Raw genomic sequence first — 19021 nt, forward strand, 5'->3', positions numbered from 1 at the left:
AGACACGCAGGTGTGGGGGACCGAGAGTCGACACGCAGGTGTGGGGGACCGAGAGTCAACACGCAAGCAGTGAGCGCACCGCGGAGGGACAGCTAAAGACACTGGTGACTTTCCGGTCGTCTCAACCCCACACCGACCGGGACTCGGTCCGAGCCAGGCCCACAGGCACCCGCGTGGGCCTCCCCACATCTCACAGGGAAGCAGCCCGGTGTGGGTGGGGACATCGCAGGGACAACGTGCGGCCACAGCCAGGCCCGCTTCCCTGGGATCCTGTGGCCCGTGGGCCCAGCTGTCTGGTGCCCCCGGCATGGCAGGGGAAGCTGGGGCGTTAGTGCGGAAACGGGAGCAGGTGCGGTACCTGTGTCCGAGCTCGTGGGCCACCGTGAAGGCCAGCGGCAGGCCCGTGTCCTCGTTGATGTTGCAGCTGCGGTGCGGCTGGCACATGCCCGCCACGTGGGACAGGCCCAGGGTCTCACAGGGCCTGTTCATGGCCGCACACAGGTCCTTCCTGCGTCCAGAGAGAAAGGATCCTCAGGCTGACCTGACCAGGTGCCAGGTGGAACTAAGCCCAGAAGGCCAGTGGCTGGGCATGAGGGAGAGAGTAGGCGAGGAGGTGGGAGGGAGTGGGTGGGGAGGGAGTGGGTGAGATGGGAGTGGGTGAGATGGGAGTGGGTGAGATGGGAGTGGGTGAGATGGGAGTGGGTGAGATGGGAGTGGGTGAGGTGGTGATGGGTGGGGGTGGGGGTGGGGCGAGAGAAGGGGGAGGGGGAGGGGGGAGGGGGAGGGGAAGGGGAGGGGGGAGGGTGAGGGGGAGGGGGAAGTGAGGGGGGGAGGGGGAAGTGAGGGGGGAGGGGGAAGTGAGGGGGGAGGGGGCACCTCCTCACCCCCCCTCGCCCCCCACTCGGACATCGTGCCGCAGCAGCATTCACAGGGGACACCTACTTGTGCCTGGGGAGCAGCCCCGTGCACAATTTTGGTTACTGTCCCCGTGAGGAGCGCAGGGACAGACCCTGAACAGGCCTGGACCCCAGTGGGGGAGGGGCCCCGGCTGTAAAACCAGGCCGAGAGCTCCTTCAAGGGACCACTTCTGTCTCCAGACTGTGGAGGTGGAGGCAGGATCGCACACGTGTGGCAGAAGCGTATAAGCTACACACGCACGCTCGTGCACACTCAGGGGCAGGGACACCGGGTAAAACCTGAGCAAGTCTGTGGACTGCACGGGCGTCCACGTCCTGGTCGTGGTCTCCCGCTATATTATCTCGGATGCCGGCACCGGGGGCACCGGGGGCACCGGGGGCACCGGGGGCACGGGGCCTGCTTCGGACGGTTCTGGGAAAACCCACAAGAGCTCCCCAAGTGCTGATGGAACCCAGGGTCCAGCCAAAGGTGCGTGCGCTCCCCTAACACGGGCTCCGGGGGCAGGGCCGTGTCCGCACCCCGCCGGGGTCAGACAGCACCGCCCTCCAGAGCAGGCCCCCGCTGGCCACGTTGCCCCCCCCCCCACCAGCCGGTGGCCCCCCCGGCCGTGTCGCGCCCCCCAACAGCTGGCGGCACCTGGTGAGCAGGATGGCGGTGTCGTGGTGCAGCGGGTGCGCGTCCCCCTTCATGTTGATGCTCTTTTGCCACTTGCAGAAGCTGCGAAGGGTGTTGTCCGCGTGGTGCGTGACCTTCAGGTCTTCCTGGGGGCAGAGAGGGCAGCGCGGGTCCCTCCCCTGAGCGCCGGAGGGCCAAGCCCCATTCTCCTCCAAAGGCAGGAGACAGAGGCCCGGTCCAGCCTCCAGGGACCACCCCTCCCCACAGGCCCATCCTGGGGGGCACCCGATGGAGGGCCGGCCGGGGACCCGGGGGCGACGGAGGACACCTCCCGGGCCACGGAGGCCCGCCGTGCCCTTCCACACGGGGCCCCTCGGGTGACGGACCAGGGGGGCTCTGGCGGCCGACGCCCATCGCTGGGCAGCCCGCGGCCACGTGACCTCTCACCTCCTCATCCTCCAGCAGGACGAGGCGCACGATGGTAATGTGGATGGGGTTCCCGATGCTGGGGTCGTGAAACAGGCCAGCCACCTGCCCGAGAAAAGGGGGGGGGGTCAGCCCGCCAGCCTGCAGAGAGGTACCAGACAGCCACTGCCTACCTCCGACCACCCACGTCCTCACACGGGGGAGCTCACGCAGCGCACCCACACGGGAACGTGCCCGCACCTGCACACACACCGCCGAGTCTGGACAAAAGGCCGGCCCAGACCCAGGCCCGTTCTGGGCACCAGTGTGGGATCTGCTCACCCAGCTCACCCACCCCAGGGCCCTAGTTTGCCTCCTCTGTCTTGGGCTGGGAGGCCCCGCGGCCTCTTCCTGCCCTGGGTTCACCAGGACCAGCATCCCAGGACTGAGTCCCCCCACGAGGCAGGAGACGCGGGCCGGGACTAGAGAGGGGGCTCGGGCAGGCACAGGCCCCCAGAGTCTCCCCACTGCCCCACACTCAAGTTCTCCCTGGGGCACAGCCGTGGGGCCAAGACGGCAGGCGCAAGCTCTCGGAGGCCCCACGGCTGCACGGGGGCTCCCCACCCGGTCCCAGGAAAGGCCGCCCCCAAAGACGGAAGGTACGCGAAGGTGCAGGGAGACGGGTGGGGGAAGCTCCCTCAGAACAAGAAAGAGGTCAGCCTGCGACAGGCGTCAGGTTCCTAGCTGGCAGAGACGGCGGGACAGGCCAGTCATGAGTTGGCTTCCAGCAGCTTCGTCAAGAAAAAAGATATTTTGATAGAAACGGACAAAACACACACTATCAAGAGGACACAAAAGCCCATTAACAGGATACATTGTTTTTGGAGAACCCAAGGTGCCTCCGTCCACCTCCGTGCACTGCCCCCTCCCCAGCATCAACCAATTCCACCTCCTGGATGCTCCCTACATCCACCTCCAAGGCCACCGCCCAGCCTGAGGCAACAGCCTCTCATCTGGCCAGCTGTAAAGGTCTCCTCCAGCCTCACAGTCACCTGCCACTGAAATGCAAACCCAGTAACCGTGCCCTTGCTTAAAGCAGCAAGTGGGTCTTCCTGTCCACAGGGTGAAGACAAAAGTCCCAGTCCCGCCCCACATGCTGACGGCCCCTCCGTCCTCACTCCCTGGTCCAACCACTCTGGCTCTTTCAGAAGCCCTTGATTCTCCATACCACAGGGCCTTTGCAGATGCTGTGCCCTCGGCCCGGAATGCTCTCCCTCTCGTCTTTCCCAAGTTCTGTCCTCCCGTCTCCAGCTCTCAACCCTCGAGCACATCTTCGGGGAGCCTTTCTTCTGCCAGACACTCCCAAAGCACGTGAATGTGTCCTTCCTAGCAGCCCCTCTGCTGGCCTTCAGATTCCTCAAGATGACGGTTTCGCTGACATGGGTCTCCTCGGCCCCGCGGGGTCCGTGTGGGCCCTCTTTCAGCCCAGTGACCCATCTAGCACCTGGCGTGACGGGCATTCAAGAGCTTTTTGAACAAAGGAATGAATCTTGGGCACCTGCTAAAAATTTCTGACGCCTTGTCTCATTCTAAAGAATTCGCAGAAGATGAGAAAAGCACTTTGAAGGAAGTCAGGAGTCTTCCCTAGACCACAGGCAGCAGGTCCCAGCAGAGGGGCCTGGAGGGCGAGAAGCCCCTAAGCTTCTGCCAAGACCGTCCCGACAGCTGGCCTCCCGTGTCCCGAGTCAGGGCTGCGGGCAGCTCCGGCCACCACCAGGTCCTTCCCTTGGCACGTATGACGCCTCTGCCCCCCAAGAGGTATAGACCCCAGATAGAGGCAAAGAAGTATAGACACAGAGCAACAACGGCAGGACCGGAGGGAGGCAGTTGTCACCGGCCGACCCACTCAGCCAGTGAGTGTCTGCGATGGCCTGAGGTCAGTACCGGTGTTTCAACCGGATAAACGATCCCCAGGAGGTCCAGCCCAGCTCTGCTGCGGGCTCGGAGAGCAAGCCTGGGTGGACTGTGGAAGATCTGGGGGTTACAGGTGACCACAAGCTTCCAGTGAGCTGACGGTATGACACAAGCCATTCAGAAAGGGGCAGGCGGGGAACTTGGCTTGCGATGCTTGGAGCAGACCCACCCGAGCTCCCACACACAGGTCTGGGTCTGGCACAGAGGGCACACTGACAAACTGGGGCCCGCAGGAGGCCTGAGTACACAGTGCGGCTGCCCTGAAGGTGGCTGTGGGGCTGAAGGGCAGGTGCTACAGCAGCCACACCAGCAGCAGCGGACACGTGCCAAGCCCAACGTGTACAGTCCTTGTACTGAGAGCCTACCTGCAGTATATTGCTTAATCGTCTTACTTCTAAAGTAGGCATGACCGTCCCCATTTACAGGTAGAGCAACTGAGGCTCTAAGACAGGGTTCACCTGGGCTCAGAACCCAGGTTTGCCCCAAAGCCCCTGCTCTTAATTTCGGAAAATTCTCAACACATATTAGCTTTGAAGGCTTCGAGAAGTCCCACAGTAAACAGGTCTGTGTTCCTTTCTGTTAACCCTTCTTGCCAAACTTCTTCAACCGTGGCACCTTTTTTTCACAGAACACTTATCAGCATCTCAGAATAAGTCCTCCCTGGAATACGCTTTGCGACATGCTACAAAGAGGCAGAGTTTCCCGGAAGGGAACCTGCTCTTGTGCACCCGTCACTTTATCTGGGGTAGAGCTGGCACTCGGCACAGCAGCGCTAAATAAACAAACACCTGCTCCAGAGAGAAAAGGGAGGGAAGTTCTCCCCACCTCCGCCACGGCTACCCCATCCTTCTGGCAAGCTCTGGCCACCACAGCCATCTCTGGACCCAGAGGCACAGACCTGAGCCCCAGCCCCATCCGTGTGACTGTGAACATGTCCCTTGGCCTCTCTGAGCCTTTCTTCCCTCACCTATGAGATGGGGGTGAGGCTCAGACAGGGCAGTGACTACAGGAGACCGAACAGGCCGGTGTTCCCAAGGCTGCAGCCATCACCCATGGTCCAGCCCTTCTCAGAGGCTGCTGCATGCCCCCCCGTGTCCCTGCCAGCCCCTGCAGCCTCCCCAGGTGACTGGCGCTAATGGACTCATAGGGGTCCCCTCTCTGTCCCGACCAGTGCTTAAGCTGATCAAAGGCCAGTGAGTGTGAGGGCCAGACCCCCCTCCAGGATGGGGCTCACACAGTGGATGCCTGTGTCCTGTGAGCCTGCACAGGGAGGCAGGAAGGAGCCAGGCCCTGGGCCAAATGGCAACCCTTCACCCAGGAGATGTCCACCAGCCACTAATGGACCCGACAGCCTGGGGTCCGCCCTCCCACTGCCTACAGCACCCGACCGCCCCCCCCACCGCACCCCCAGCTGCCCGGCCCCCCCGACCGCACCCCCGCCGCCCCCCAGCTGCCCAGCCCCCCCAACCGCACCCCCCGCCACCCCCCCCCACTGCCCCCCAGCTGCCCGGCCCCCCCGACCGCCCCCCCCACCGCACCCCCAGCTGCCCGGCCCCCCGACCGCCCCCCCCCCCCCGCCGCCCCCAGCTGCCCAGCCCCCACACGCCCGCCGCCCTCCGCAGCCTCACCATGTTCATGATGGTCAGCACGTAGCTCTCGACCTGCGGCTGCCCGTGGTACTCTACCATCTTGGTGTCCGCGACCACCAGGGTCTCCACCCACTTCTCCCTGCTGACCGAGCGCTGATGCAGACGCCTCGGGCGCTGCCGACGCCACTGCTGCCGCTGCTCCCAACGCTCTCGCCGGGCCTCCGGCTCCGTGGACGCTGTGGGCCCCAGGCCGGGTGGGGGTTAGCTGCCAGCAGGCTGGCCCAGGCCGTGCCTCTCCGGGGCCTCCCCTCAGCGCTGGGGTCACAGGCAGCAGCCTGGACTCCCCTCTGTGGCTCTGCCCAGGACCTGTGCCGTGTGACCCTGACCCGGTCACTTCCCCTCTCTGACCCTGAGCATCCCTGCCTACAAACAGGAATCAGCCGAACAGCCAGAGAAGCTGACCTCGGGGGGGGGGGGGGGGGGCCAATGAAACGGGGGACAGGAACACACAGTGAGGCAGCTCCTGGGCCCCTAGCCCCAGGGGGCTGGTGCATCCCAGCACACGCGGTCCCCAGGGCCCAGCCCGCTGCCTGGGAGACCCACTGCACTGTCCCAGGCTGACCCGGATCAGAAGAGACAGCACATCTACGAAGCAGGAAAACCAAGGCCCAGAAGCATGGCTGGGTATCTGTTCCAACCAGTGGAGTCCCTGAGCGGCGGCACCTTCCGAGGCTGGCGTGGCGGCCAAGCAGTCCCCCAACCCGGCAGCCCACGGCAGGCGGCTCCCTACCTGGACTGGCCAGCACCGTGGCCGCTCTGAAGAAGGGCTGGAGCTAGGTCCCCAGGGACAGAGAGAAGTTATTCTGGGCGGGGACCAGTGTGGGGAAGGGCGGGAGGTTCCTGGCTAGCTGCCCTGGTGGGCCTGGCCAGGCAGCGGGTGAGGAGGTGGTGAGAGGGGTCAGCCCAGGGCATCAGCTGGGGCAGGCCTGGCAGGCAGAGGCCTCAGGCCGGAGGCACATTTGGAAGGCACGGGCTGTGGTGATGTGTCTGTCTGTCTGCGTCCCTTTGGTCCGAGGGGAGGTGTGCATGGAGAGGTCGAGAGAGGCTTCTGGAAAGAAGCTCGGTGCTTCCAGGCCCATCCCCTTCCCCGGGCAGGAGAGGACCATACCTGCTACCCCGCAGGTGCCGGGAGCTCTGGAGCCCCCCAGCTCCGCCCCCTTCTCTGGGGCTTGGCGCTTATAGACCACGTGGGGCTGGGCGTGGCCAGGACGAGCGGGCACACCCTCCAGGGGCTCGATGAAGTAGTCCTCGTTGGAGAGCCGAAACACACCTGTCTGGGAAGAGGTGCAGCCTCACACGGAGCGGATGAGCACTCCCGTCCCCACCGGTCCCGGAGGCCGTGCTGCCCGCCGAGCCCACGCTGCTCCCAGCACCCGGCTGACCCCGAGCGCGCGTGCGTCTCCCGCTCTGGGCCTTTGTTCACTCCGGACCCTCCGCCTGGCACGTCCTTCCCGGCCGTTTCACACCAAGGGCCTGGGGGCTGAGCCCCGGAGCCACCAGCCTCCGAAGATGCCACACACGCCCACCTCACCCCCCCCCCCCCCGCCCTGTTGGGAGGAGACGGGAGCACCCTAGATCTGAGATGGCATCTTCCGCGCGGTCCCAGACGGCCGTCTTGAGTCGGGCGGCCCCGGGGCCAGCACCCAGACCATTTCCCAAACGGCCGTCTTGAGTCGGGCGCCCGGTACACCCAGGCCACTATCCATCTCCCCTGCGTGCCAGCCATTGTGTCGTCTCAAAGCTGGCCTGCAGCCCACTCTCCCGGAGGTGATGAATCACTCCAAGTGCAGCTCTCCCCACACCCCAGCCACGGAGATGCTCAGTCACCAGGACATCCTACTCCCTGGCCCCAAGGCCTTCGGAGAAGGGAAGCCCGGCAGGCGTGTCTTGGGCACATCCGCCGCATTCAGAGAGGCCCTAAGAGGGAGGGATTTGGGGAAGTGTCTTTGGGCAGCCGGCCACCTCCTGAGGAAGCTCAGGGCTCCGGCAGGGAAGAGGGTTTCACCCCCCCACTGCCCCACCCCGCAGCTCCCTCCACGGCACCAAGTGTGCCCCTGGGGCTGTGCAGGGTCGAGGTGAGCCCCGCGTGCCAGAGAGTGCCCCCCCCCCCCCAGAGGGGCTGCAGACCCGGGTGTGAATGCGGACTGCAGCACCAACTAACTGGGTGGCCCTGGGCCAGTCCTCTCCCGGCCTGCTTCCTCATCTGTTAATGGGAATGACACCCGTATGAACAGCTGCTGCGGATCCAAGGAGATTAGCGAGAAAGGGCAGGAGCCTAGGGCCTGATGTGTGGCAGCTGTAGCGTGGGCTCTCATTAGGCGGGTCCTGCTACTGCCCGTGGCTCCTCCTGAGCGACCTCAGCTGAGGACCGGGGGGAGGGCAGAGCCGGTCACCTAGCCCAGAGCACTGGGGGTCCCCGCGCACCCCAGCAGAGGGAGGCGACCACGTCCACCCAAAGGCCTGCTCCCCCGGGGGGTGAAGGTGAGGCTGCCTGTCCAGGAGAAGCACAGCCCAAGCGGCTGTGGGGGAGCAGTCCTAACTGAGGCCGCCAAGGAGCAAGGACTGCGCGGTTCGAGGAGCTACCTGGCCTGCACAGGGATTCTCCAAGTCCGCTCTCTGCACCGGCAGAAACGGAGGCTTCGGACACTCACCCCCACCCTCCGAGGCTCTGTCCTAACAAGGCCTGCGGGCGCTCTGGCTCCGTTCAGGATTGAGCCCCGCCATCCCGGAGGACCGGCCGGGACTCCCGCGCTCACTCACCAGCCCGTCGCAGGCGCTGATGGCCGCCAGGCCGCCCTCCAGCTCGGGGTCCTGCACCTCGCCGAGCAGGTGGCAGGCGGGCGCGCGGGCGCGGATGTGCGCGCGCCCCAGGCCGCCGCGCCGCCGCGTCTCGCTCACGAAGCCGGGCGCCAGCAGGTGCGCGTTGGCCGTCAGGTTGAAGCGCAGCTCGCGCCCGCGGTACTGCAGCTCGTAGAAGGCGGGCGCGGCGCGGCGCGCTGACACGTCCCGCTTGCGCAGCGCGCGCGGCCACAGCTCGTACGACAGGAAGGCGCCGCCTGCGTCCACGCGCACCGGGTGCACCACGTCCAGCGCCGCGCGGCCGTCGGCGCCGCTCCCTGCGGGGAGAAAACCGGCCGCGGTCGGGGCTGCGGGGCACCTGCCCGGCCCGCTCCTCCACCCGGGTCACCGCGACGACCTCCCGCGGGCCCCCTCCCCTCGTCTGCGTGCGGCGCGGCGGCCAGAGGAGGCCCGCCTCCGCCCCAAACCCTGCAGTGGCCGCCTCCGAAAAAGGCAGAGCTCTGGCCAGTGTGGCCCCGGGCAAGGTTATTCCTCAGTCTCACCTCGGCTACACCTGCCTCCCTGCGGTTCCCGCCCCACCCCCGCCCCCATGCCGCATTGCCGCCCCCTCCGGGTGGAACACGCTGCCCTGCCCGCTGCCTGTTGTGCAGGTTGTGCAGCAAGACCGAGCCTCGCCTGGAAGCCGCGCCTTCGAGCCCCCGCTCAAAGGTCTCACTGCCGCCTCCCCTGACCACTTTGTTTTAAAAAGGCAACTCCCTGCCCCCCTCTGTCCCTGCTTCCTACACCCCCCCCCCTTTTCCCCACAGCACGCAGGGAATACCATATGCCTTGTTTCAATTTTTTTTCTATTTTCTCCCAATGCAAACTCCAGGAGGGCAGGAAGCTCTCCAGTCTTTGTTGAAGACTTCACGGGCCCAGAGTGTCCTAGGACTCTGAGCAGTTAAGACTTAGTTTCTCAGTGAGTGAGTGAATCTGTAGATGGGAGTAATAACCATTTGCACCCTTAGGGCTGTTGGGAGGGTTAGTGATCTGAACCACTTGAACCACTCCACACAGCAGTGCCTGGCCCGATGACCACGCCTGCCAGCAATTACAATTAGGGGGGATCGTATAGCCTGGTGGACTTTAACATGCGCCCTCAGGTGCCGGAGGGTTCTGCACGTCCCTCCAGGCCTCCTGCGAAGGAGAGATGGAGGAAGACCACGCAGATGGGTGGCCCCCATTTGAGCAGAGCAGCTCTGGTTCATTTGAAGAGAAAGTTCCAGACCTGGAAGACATCTGTCCTCTCCGATTTCCCGCTAACACCAGATTCCTAGCCTTTTTTGCCACACACCCCTTCTCAGAATGTTTTCAAATGCATAAGGTGCAGATGAGTGCCAAGGAAACCGATCATATTGAAACACAGTTATCAGAATAATTTTAGAAGTGGGATATAGAATTACGTGCTCCTTTGTGAACACATTAAACAAGATCTACGGGCAACTTTTATGGTGATTTTGAAGTGACAACCTTATCTCAAGATACCTGCAACTGTAATGAGACAGAAAAGTGTTTTGGTTGTTTGCCTCGGTAACAAAGCCACAGGTGCTGCTAATGCCATTGTACTTTGGTGCTAATATGCATAATTGAAGGAAATGCAAACGGAGGTAAAAAGCTTGAAGATATAGTATCTTCCCGTCCAAGTTCATGGATCCTTTCCATTTTGCCCAAGTCCCTGGGGCCGCAGATTCCAGGAGGGCACCTGCAGTAAAGTCTCCAGGCTGCTTCTGAAGAAAGCAAAGGGAGGTTCAGAGAAGCGCACAACCGGCCTGAAGCCACACAGCCAGAGTCATCGAGCCGGGACTGGGCTCCAGGTCTCCCAGATGGCTTGTCTCTTCAGGAACACTGTTCTACCTTCTCAGCGGTCTGTCCCCTCCTGGGCCTCTTTCCTCATCACTAACATGAAGGAGTTGTGCTACATCAAGTTGTTCAAACTTCTTTAGCTACCAGACCTAATCTGCAAAAGAAATCTCGTGTGGACACATGGACACAGCAGAGTGGCGCCATGGCAGGTGGGGGGCAGGGACCCTGGGGCTGAGGCTCTTGTCCTCTTTTGGCTCTCTGCAGTTTCCAGGCTCGGAGGAACAGTCAGGAAAGTGGCCCACCGGAGTGTGTCTCAGGCCTATGTCCTGCTCTGACCAACCGGGCGTACCCAGCTCCCCAGAATCCCAGCTGCTCAGGACAATGACCCCTAGGGCCACAGGCATGCCCGGACACCCTGCAGATGTCCCACCAAGGCTCCCTCTGTGGCTGCCGGGGAACCCAGCCCAGAGCCGCATCCCGGCCAGGCTGCAGAAACCCTCTCGCCCGGGTCCTGCCAGATCACGTGCAGAGTGCCCCGCACACACACCGGCAGTGTGCCCCTGCAGAGGACATGCCCCACTGCCCACAACCGCCAGGCGGCCAGCCCTCAGGGTGCAGCCCAAGAGCACATGCTCAGGCGAGAGGCGGACGCGCCGGGTGACCCTGTGTGGTTCCGGGCAAATCTTCCCTCCCCGATTCCCTGGAGGACACTCGTGCGAGGATTTTCCGGACTTCTCGGGTAAGAATTTGTTAGACACGAATTCCCAGGCCCCGTCCCAGACCCACTGAATCAGCATCTCCAGGAAATGCGACTAGGAAGCTGGGTTTTCCCCCAGAGCCTCGGGGGACTGCCATCGTCAGGGAAGTTGGACAACGCTGCACCGGGAGTGCACTTGGTCTAACAGCGGCCACACCTGGAGAGCTTGGAAAGACTGAAGAGTGCAGAGGCTGGGACGGCCCAGAGACCGATTCCATAGCCCCAGAGCTCTGGACCCCTCACTCTGCGTTTTCCTCATTTTCCCGGGCCTTCCAGGGACTCTGACGTACTCATCTCGGAGGCTGACCTTCGGAAGCCCGGGGTCGGCACTTTGAGGAGGGAGACTCCTTCTCTGACGTCCAACGAGGGCCTTTGGGACTAGAGCTTCCCAACCACCGCCTGCAGACTTGTTTTCTGTCGGTTTATTGATCTTGGTCGTTCATTTTGGCTTCCACAAATATTGGAAATATTTAATCAGTTGCCTATGTTTAAAAGTTACACGATACTGCACAAAGTCTCAGTTTTCAGCTTTCCTGGAAAAGCCTGGCCATCTATCCCCATCAGGCCTAAATCCCCACGTGGCAGAAGCGGCTGGAGTCGAGCAGGGAGCCCCCCTGGGAGACGGCCCGTACCCCCTCCAGCGGCCTGCCCCATGGCCCCCTGCTGTGTCCCCAACTGTAAAGGTAGGGTCCTCTGGCCTCACGGTTACGCTGCCTCTCGATGACCAAAGAACTGAATTTCTAACAACAACGGGAAAACAAGAGAGAGCCCGCCCACCGTGTTTGCTCACTTGCCCTAGTGCGTGGCATTTGGGGTGGCGCCACTGACTGCTCATTGCGAGGGAGCGGCGGGTGCTCCAAAGTCCAGGAAAATGCAGAGGACACCGTCCTCCCCCTCAAAACAGAGACCCGGCAGAGGGCACTCGTCCTCACCCCTGGCCCCGTGCTGAGATGGGCCCCAGGCAGGGGAGGGGACGCCTCATGGGCGGACGGAGGAGGAAAAGTCTCATTGGAGAGGGCAACATATGAGGTGGACCCACGGAGGGTCGTGGTAGTGGGCGCCGTGTGACGGACCCCGAGAGTACAAGGTGCCACGGGTGTGGGCAACACAAGATGGGAAGCTCGGCCACGCACGCGTTTTGTACAATGGGACGATGGAGTGAAAAAATCGTGCACGGCCAAGAACGCGGCTTGGAGCACAGAAAGGTTCAGGCCGCAAGCCGGCCGCTTGGCGGCCGTGTGACCGGGGCAGTCGCCATCGTGCTGAGGCTGGCCTGGCCCTGCTCACCGGTGCGGAGAACCCAGGTCGGGAACGGAGGGAGGGGCGCGGGACAAAGGTGGGCAACGAGACAACTACATGCCAAGGTCTGAAGCGGCTCCCGGGCTCGGGCAGTCACGGCCAAGGCCACGAACGACCGGCTGGAGGTGCAGGTGCGCGGTGCCGGCCTGACGCGCTCACTGCCCCACGGAACCGCAGCCGCACTGCACACCCGCAGACGTCCGGAGCTCGCATGTGATGGGGGAGTCTGAAGCGATGCGGAGAAATGGCCCCAAGGACTCCAAACAAGTGCCCCTGGGGAGGGAGGATCCGTGTGCCCTGGGATGGGCGGTCCCGTTAAGAATCCCTGCTCTAGACCGTGGGCAAACACCGCAGGACAGAAATTCAAGGTGAGTTATACAGAAGCAGTCTGTTAAGTTCGAAACTGCGATGGGGACCAAGCAGAGAGGCACGCAGGTAACCGGCTCGAGGGTCAGCGTGTGCCAGACCCAGACGCCACCCGCGGCTGTCAGCCCACGGGGGAGACACTCCAGCATCAGGTCTGTTTCTCCATCTGCGAAATGGGTATGATCATCGTCACACCTGCTCTCTCTGCCTGTGGGAGAGTCCCCTGGGCTCACACGCAGGTGCTGAGAACGGGACGTGGCACACACAGAAAACAGAGTTAAGTTGTAACTGAAAATTAGCAAGAGACGCTCTGAAGCATACTCCGCAGAGAGAGAGGGAGACACAGAATCAGAAGCAGGCTCCAGGCTCCCAGCTGTCAGCACAGAGCCCGACGCGGGGCTGGAACTCACCGACCGTGAGATCATGACCTGAGCTGAAGTCGGATGCTCAACCGACTGGGCCACCCAGGCGCCCCAAGAAAATACTTTTTAATCAAAAAAGAAAAATAGGGGCTCCTGGGTGGCTCAGTGGATTGAGCATCGGACTCTTGGTTTCAGCTCAGATCATGATCTCGTGGTTCTTGAGTTCGAGCACCATGTTCTCGGCACCAGTAGTGTGGTCACTGCTCGGGAGTCTCTCCCTCTCTGCCCCTCCCCTGCTCACGCTCAAGCTCGCACTCTCTCTCTCTCTCTCAAAATAAACTTTAAAAAAAAAAAGCAAAAAGAAAAATATTTCTAGGAAGCTATCACTTTGGCACAATTTTTATCTTCTTCTTTTGTTCTGCATAATTATTTTTGTAATTAACTTTATTGTTTTGCCATTAAAATATGTCATAAAGGGGGCAAAGTGTGTTATAAAACAAATAACTCTCTCACGGTCTCCTAAAGCCGACCCCTGGCAGAGACCTGGTGGCTGAAGCGAGCAGCACCCAGTGCCGGCAAGGGGAAATTGCGGGGTCCAGTCTTAGAAGGCATGCGGGTGCACGGGCACTGGGCAAGGGGATGGGTGTGGGCACTGTGCAGGAAGACGGACGGCCAGTGGTTCACGGCCAAGTCCCTCCTGCCAGGTCAGGAGCTCTGTTCAGGGTGTTACATACTTTGAATACCATCCCTAGGTGACAGAACTGTCACTTTGCAGCTTCTACCAGAGAAATGCCAACGCGGTGTTTGCCGTCACCTCTCTCTCAGGAACCAGAGTGACGGTCCAGCCCTTCAAACGACCTGACCCGAAGCTCATGCCAAAGATAACAAATAACCAAGGTGTGTGGTGTGCGTGTGGATGTGGGGGAGACAGATGCCGTCCTCCTCAGGTCGGCCTGCGTGTGCCCGGCACGCACGCACGTACACGCACACACAGCCCACGTGTGCAATTCAGCGTGCTGGTGGGGACATTACCAGGCCCCAGTCCCACCAACCCCAACAAATCCCTTAATTTGTCACAGGAGAAACAATCAGGGTACAGCTTCCTAGAAGTGTGTCCAGGATATGCCCTCTGGTCTCAAAGAAGGTCGTGTGCCGCCGGGAGAGTCTAGGACCTCTGGACAGCTCCAACGACAGTGAGACGGCTCAGCTCAGCAGCCCAGGGCTCAGGCACCCCGAGTGGGGGCAGAACGGGGAGGCCCCCTGTCATGTACCCGCAGGGACACCAGAATAGACATTCCACCCAGGGGTGGGGGGCACATTGGGTGGGAGAAGCTACCTGCCCTGCGTCCACTGCCAAACGGCAGGTCCAAAGCACAGGACCCACCAAGGTCTCCCCGGTCTTCCTGGGTCTCTGTGACATTAGCGAAAATGGCCACCACACGGTAGTCAGTCACTCTGCCCTGAGCTAAGCAACTGACATTCAGCATCTCAGTCCTGCCAAGAACCGGGGGAGGCAGACACCACTGTCCCCACTTAACTACAGCCCGGGAGGGGCAGGAGGCTGGCCAAGTTCATCCATGGGTCTGGCTTCCAGTGCAAGTGGAGAACGTTCCGACTCCCCACTCCTCTCACAGCTGCCAGGGTCCTGGACCCAAGTTCCCTGGGCCAAGGGGGTCCGTGTTGCCTCATCCCCATCATCTGGTCAGTTCCCATGGGTCCCGGCTCTGAGCAGGGGGGTAAAGGACTCACGCAGTAGCTAAAGGGCCAGACTGGCAGGCCACCCTCCTCTCTGAGCCTGTCCCGCATTGTCACCTGCCTTGCAGCACTCTTGCAGGACTGATGAGAATTAAGAACCTCATTAAATATTTGCTCCCTCTACACTCCACACGCGCTGCTAGAGGGAACCTCCCTGAAACCCTGCTTTCATGAGCTACTCCCCTCAACGGCTCCCCAAAACTTCTAAGATCTGATTGAAATGCCTCCTCCTGCACTCCGGCCCCGGACGCTTTTCCAAGGCTGCGGCATCCCCAGCACGCAGGCCCCATGCAGCCCACGCCCCGCCGCGGGGACGCCCCCCGGGGACGCCCCCCCCACCCCCCCCCCCACGACCCGAAGTTCATCCATCCCCAGTCCCTCCGGGCTCTGGCCTCTCCTCCCCTACAAAGCCCTTCCGACCGCTTGGCCCGCATGGCTCTCTCCCGGCTATCCGACCGGCCCCCATCAGCGCTCTCTGGGCACACGGCCAGGGGTCCCCTAGACCCTCGGCTCCGAAACTTCCAGGCCGGCTGCCTCGGACGCCTGGAGCTCCGCGGCCGAGCAAGGACCTGGACTCTGGCCAGAGGCTCGTCGGAGGCAAGCCGGGCGGGGCAGGGAGAGCCGAGCCCAGGGCCGGGAGAGAAGCTCCCCTCCGCTCCCCTCCGCTGCGCCCGGGCGCCTGAACTCGGGGGAGGGGAGGCAGGAAGTGCTGGGGGCGCGCGAGCTGGGACCCCGCGCCACCGACCCCGCGCCCCGGCCCGCTGCGTGTCCGCGGGGTGCTCCGCGCACCAGGCGCCGACGAGGCTCCACGCCGGGCCCTTCGCGCGCGGACCAGACGGGGTTGGGGGGGCCCGCGCCGTGCGCCCGAGGGCAGAGGGGCTTCCTCCGGGCACGGGCGGGGGGCCGCCGGCTGCGCGGCCGTAGAGGGCGCCCAGCGGCGCGGCTTGGTCCCCCGACCTCCCCCCCCCCCCCCGGTGCCGAACACCCGGGCCGCGAGGAGAGGGGGGCGCGGGGCCGGCCGGCGGGGAGGGGCGGCCACCCACCTGGTGCGGGTCCGGGGTCGCCGGGCGCCACGGCGCAGAGCAGCAGGAGCAGGGGGCGCAGCCGCGGCGCGGGGCTGGGGCGGCCGGGCATGGCCGGGGCGGGCGGCGCCAAGGGGGGGCCCCGCGCGCGCGCTCTCGTCCGTCCCGTCCGCTCGCTGCCCGGTCCCGGTCCGGCTCAGGGCATGCCGGGCCCGCGCGCCGCTCCCGCGTCGGGACCCGGCCTGCGGCAACAAAGGCTGCAGGGCCCGCCCCCTCGGCGGCGCAGGAGGCTCCAGGGACCCAGAGCCCGACGGCTAGAAGGAAAGAAAGAAAGAAAGAAAGAAAGAGCGGAGCGGAGCGAGGGAGGGAGGGCGGGAGGGGGCCGCGCGGCCGGCCGCCCCGCCCCGCCCTCGGCCCCGCCCCTCCCGGCCCGGCCCCGCCCCCGCCGCCCCGCGGGCCCCGCAGGCGGCTGTTTGGGGGCGGGCCCGGGGCCGGACGCGCGCGGCGCCCCCCGACGGCCCCGACCGCCCCTCCGGGTCGCATGCGCCCTCTGGCGGCGGAGCTCAGCCGGGCCTCTTGGCCGCGACCCTCCAAGCCCCCCAGAAACTGGAATTTCCGGAATGTGTCTTCCCTGAACTGCGCTCCCTGCGCCCGGTAGGGCGGCCCCCTCTACGAAAAGGGGTACAGAGGCCTTCCGGGGACCCCAAGGTGGACGCTGCTCCAAAGCAGGCTCAGGAGAGAGGCCCGGCCAGAGAGCGGCGGCTCCCAGGCGGGGCTGGTCCCGCAGCCCTAGTCTCCAGGCTCTCTGCTGCACGTCCGTTAGGTTAGCGCGGGGCACAGCAGTGCCCCCCACCCGGAGCCTGGAGGCCGGCCGGCCGCGGGCGAGGGCCCAGCCGTCTGCCCTCGGTGGCCGCGGCCCTTCCTCGTGTGCGGGCAGGAACCCGCTCCCAGGAACACTCCTGCCTTCGCTAAACCTGGTCCTGCTCAGGGACCTCCTCCTGTTCCTGGGGACGACGGGTCGTGGTCAGCTGCCCTGCCCTGCCCAGCCCTGGCGAAGACCCCTCCCCTCCGAGGCCCACATGCCTCCTCACTGCCCATCTCCCGCGCTCCGTCCCTCATTCCTGGAAGCTCCCTCCTGACTCCTGCACCCTTAGCCCTGCTGTCCTCCAGGGGACCCCAGTAGCACGTGGCCTTGACGTCCTCATTTCCATCGACGTTTCATTCCACCTGTGCCACCAGCTCCCAGGGCCACAACCTAGGCTGTCTCAGCCCCACCCGCCCCACCTCTGAAACCTGAGGATCAGATGCCTGACCTTCAGACGGGATCCTGCGACTTTCCCCACCCTCCCCAAACCCACATCACACTATGTGTTTTCTTCCTGTGGTCCCTTGTCACCTTCTTCCTCTCCCCACCTACCAGCCCCTCCGGACTTCACCTGCCTCTCTTCCTAGCCACATGCACTGTTTGACCCCTGCGCCCCCAACTACCTCCCATTCCCCTCCCCCACTACCACACCCTGCCACACACCTCACCTGAGCACCAAGCACCTGCGAAGTCCCCTCCCTCTGCACAGTGGGACAGCATGAAGTCCCTGCCTTCTGCACACAGTGGGGTGGCAGGAAGTCCCGGCACTCTGCGCACAGTGGGACAGCAGGTCACTCCAGCAGTGGGAGACAAATGCTTCTGCCATTTTTGTGCCCTCCCCTCCTGCTTCCCGAAGGACCTTGCTCTGGGTGCCCCCTCTTAGCTGGGTCCCTACAGCTGGTGACCCTCCATCTACAGCATTCTGCTCTCCCTCCTTGAAAGGCACTGACACTACTCCTCCACGGCCTGGGTGCCCCTCTGCTCCCCTTCCCCGTCCCACTTCTCCAGGGGCATCTAGACTTCTCCCCTGCTGGGGCGCCTGGGTGGCGCAGTCGGTTAAGCGTCCAACTTCAGCCAGGTCACGATCTCGCGGTCCGTGAGTTCGAGCCCCGCGTCAGGCTCTGGGCTGATGGCTCGGAGCCTGGAGCCTGTTTCCGATTCTGTGTCTCCCTCTCTCTCTGCCCCTCCCCCGTTCATGCTCTGTCTCTCTCTGTCCCAAAAATAAATAAAAAAAAAAAAAAAAAAAAAAAAAAAAACGTTGAAAAAATAGACTTCTCCCCTGCTGGTGCCCCAGGCTCACCCCTCCTGCAGCCTCCATTCTGGCGCAAGGGCGGTCTTCCTCCCGCCCTGCCCTGAGCTTTCCAGAGGCGCCCCCACCCCACTGCCCCCCTCCACCCTCACCCGCCAGTCATGGCACCGACCACACGGAATGACCGCGGTGTGCTCCCGGGGTCCATCAACCCCGCCCCCTGCGAGCGGTCAAGTCGGGTCTTACTCGCCTTTGCGACCCGGCCCCCAGCACAGTAAACCTGAGAGACCAAGAGGATCTGGCGAGGGGACGCACAGCACCCCCTGGCGGGCACCACCGCCTGCCGTCCCTGCTCCTATGGCCAGCCACTGAGACCAAGACCGGTTAGAGGCCTCCCGAAAGGCAGCCCTGGCGCGTGCGTCTCGGAGCCTCGGGCGGACAGCAGTCCGCACCTGCTTCGGTTCCAGGCCACCGCCTGCCTTCGTTCGGTGCGCACCCTGCTGGGCACCGTCTCCGTGCCCCTCCTCACAAGCATGCTGGACACACACACACAAGATACACACACAATGACGAGGCTTAGTCCCGCCCTAATGACATTAGCAATAACCCAGCCGAAGAACCCTGCACATTCCGGGGGGCCAGGAGTACAATGTGGAAGGCAGCTGTGCTCGCCACTTAGAACCCACGCTGCACACAAGTCCATTTTGAACAAAGCAAGGGATCTGGTTTTGTAGCATGTTTGATGTCATTGTGATTGTAATTGTGCAGTTAAAGAGTCCTCCTCCTAAATCTTGACAGAGATCATTTGAAAAAAATTTTAATGTTTTATTTATTTTTTGAGGGGGGGAGGGGCAGAGTAGAGGGAGACACAGAATCCGAAGCAGACTCCAGGCTCTGAGCTGTCGGCACAGAGCCCGACACGGGGGTGGAACTCATGGACAGCGAGGTCATGACCTGAGCCGAAGTCAGACGCTCAGCCGACTGAGCCGTCCAGGCGCCCCGAGATTAAATGATCACTGTGCAAAGCAGCCCAGACATCTCCAGTGAGATTTGCCTTAGCTGAAACGTTACCAGAAACTGATCAAACTAAATGAAAAACTAGATGTATTCTGCTTCTATATATCCATTCGTATATTGATAGATT

At 63.1% G+C, this 19021-nt stretch overlaps 1 protein-coding gene across 3 annotated transcripts in view; it reads right to left on the reverse strand.

Moving 5' to 3' along the window:
- ADAMTS7 (ADAM metallopeptidase with thrombospondin type 1 motif 7) overlaps positions 1 to 16158 on the reverse strand; it is a 42823-nt gene extending 26665 nt beyond the window's left edge. For 2 of the 3 annotated variants that reach the window (XM_053888592.1, XM_053888591.1), the window contains exons 1-7: positions 15785 to 16156; positions 8322 to 8677; positions 6670 to 6835; positions 5541 to 5737; positions 1981 to 2064; positions 1555 to 1679; positions 359 to 508 (exon numbers count right to left, since the gene is read on the reverse strand). In XM_053888592.1, coding sequence (XP_053744567.1) covers positions 359 to 508; positions 1555 to 1679; positions 1981 to 2064; positions 5541 to 5737; positions 6670 to 6835; positions 8322 to 8677; positions 15785 to 15875 — 1169 coding nt within the window. In that variant the 5' untranslated portion in view covers positions 15876 to 16156. Of the gene's footprint in view, positions 1 to 358; positions 509 to 1554; positions 1680 to 1980; positions 2065 to 5540; positions 5738 to 6669; positions 6836 to 8321; positions 8678 to 15784 lie in introns of all 3 variants that reach the window. The other variant, XR_008416821.1, reaches the window with a different exon arrangement.
- Positions 16159 to 19021: the final 2863 nt, after the last annotated feature.

This window comes from Panthera pardus, unplaced genomic scaffold (genome assembly GCF_024362965.1).
Source record: "Panthera pardus isolate Hobbes unplaced genomic scaffold, ASM2436296v1 HiC_scaffold_23, whole genome shotgun sequence".
Lineage (NCBI taxonomy): Eukaryota > Metazoa > Chordata > Mammalia > Carnivora > Felidae > Panthera > Panthera pardus.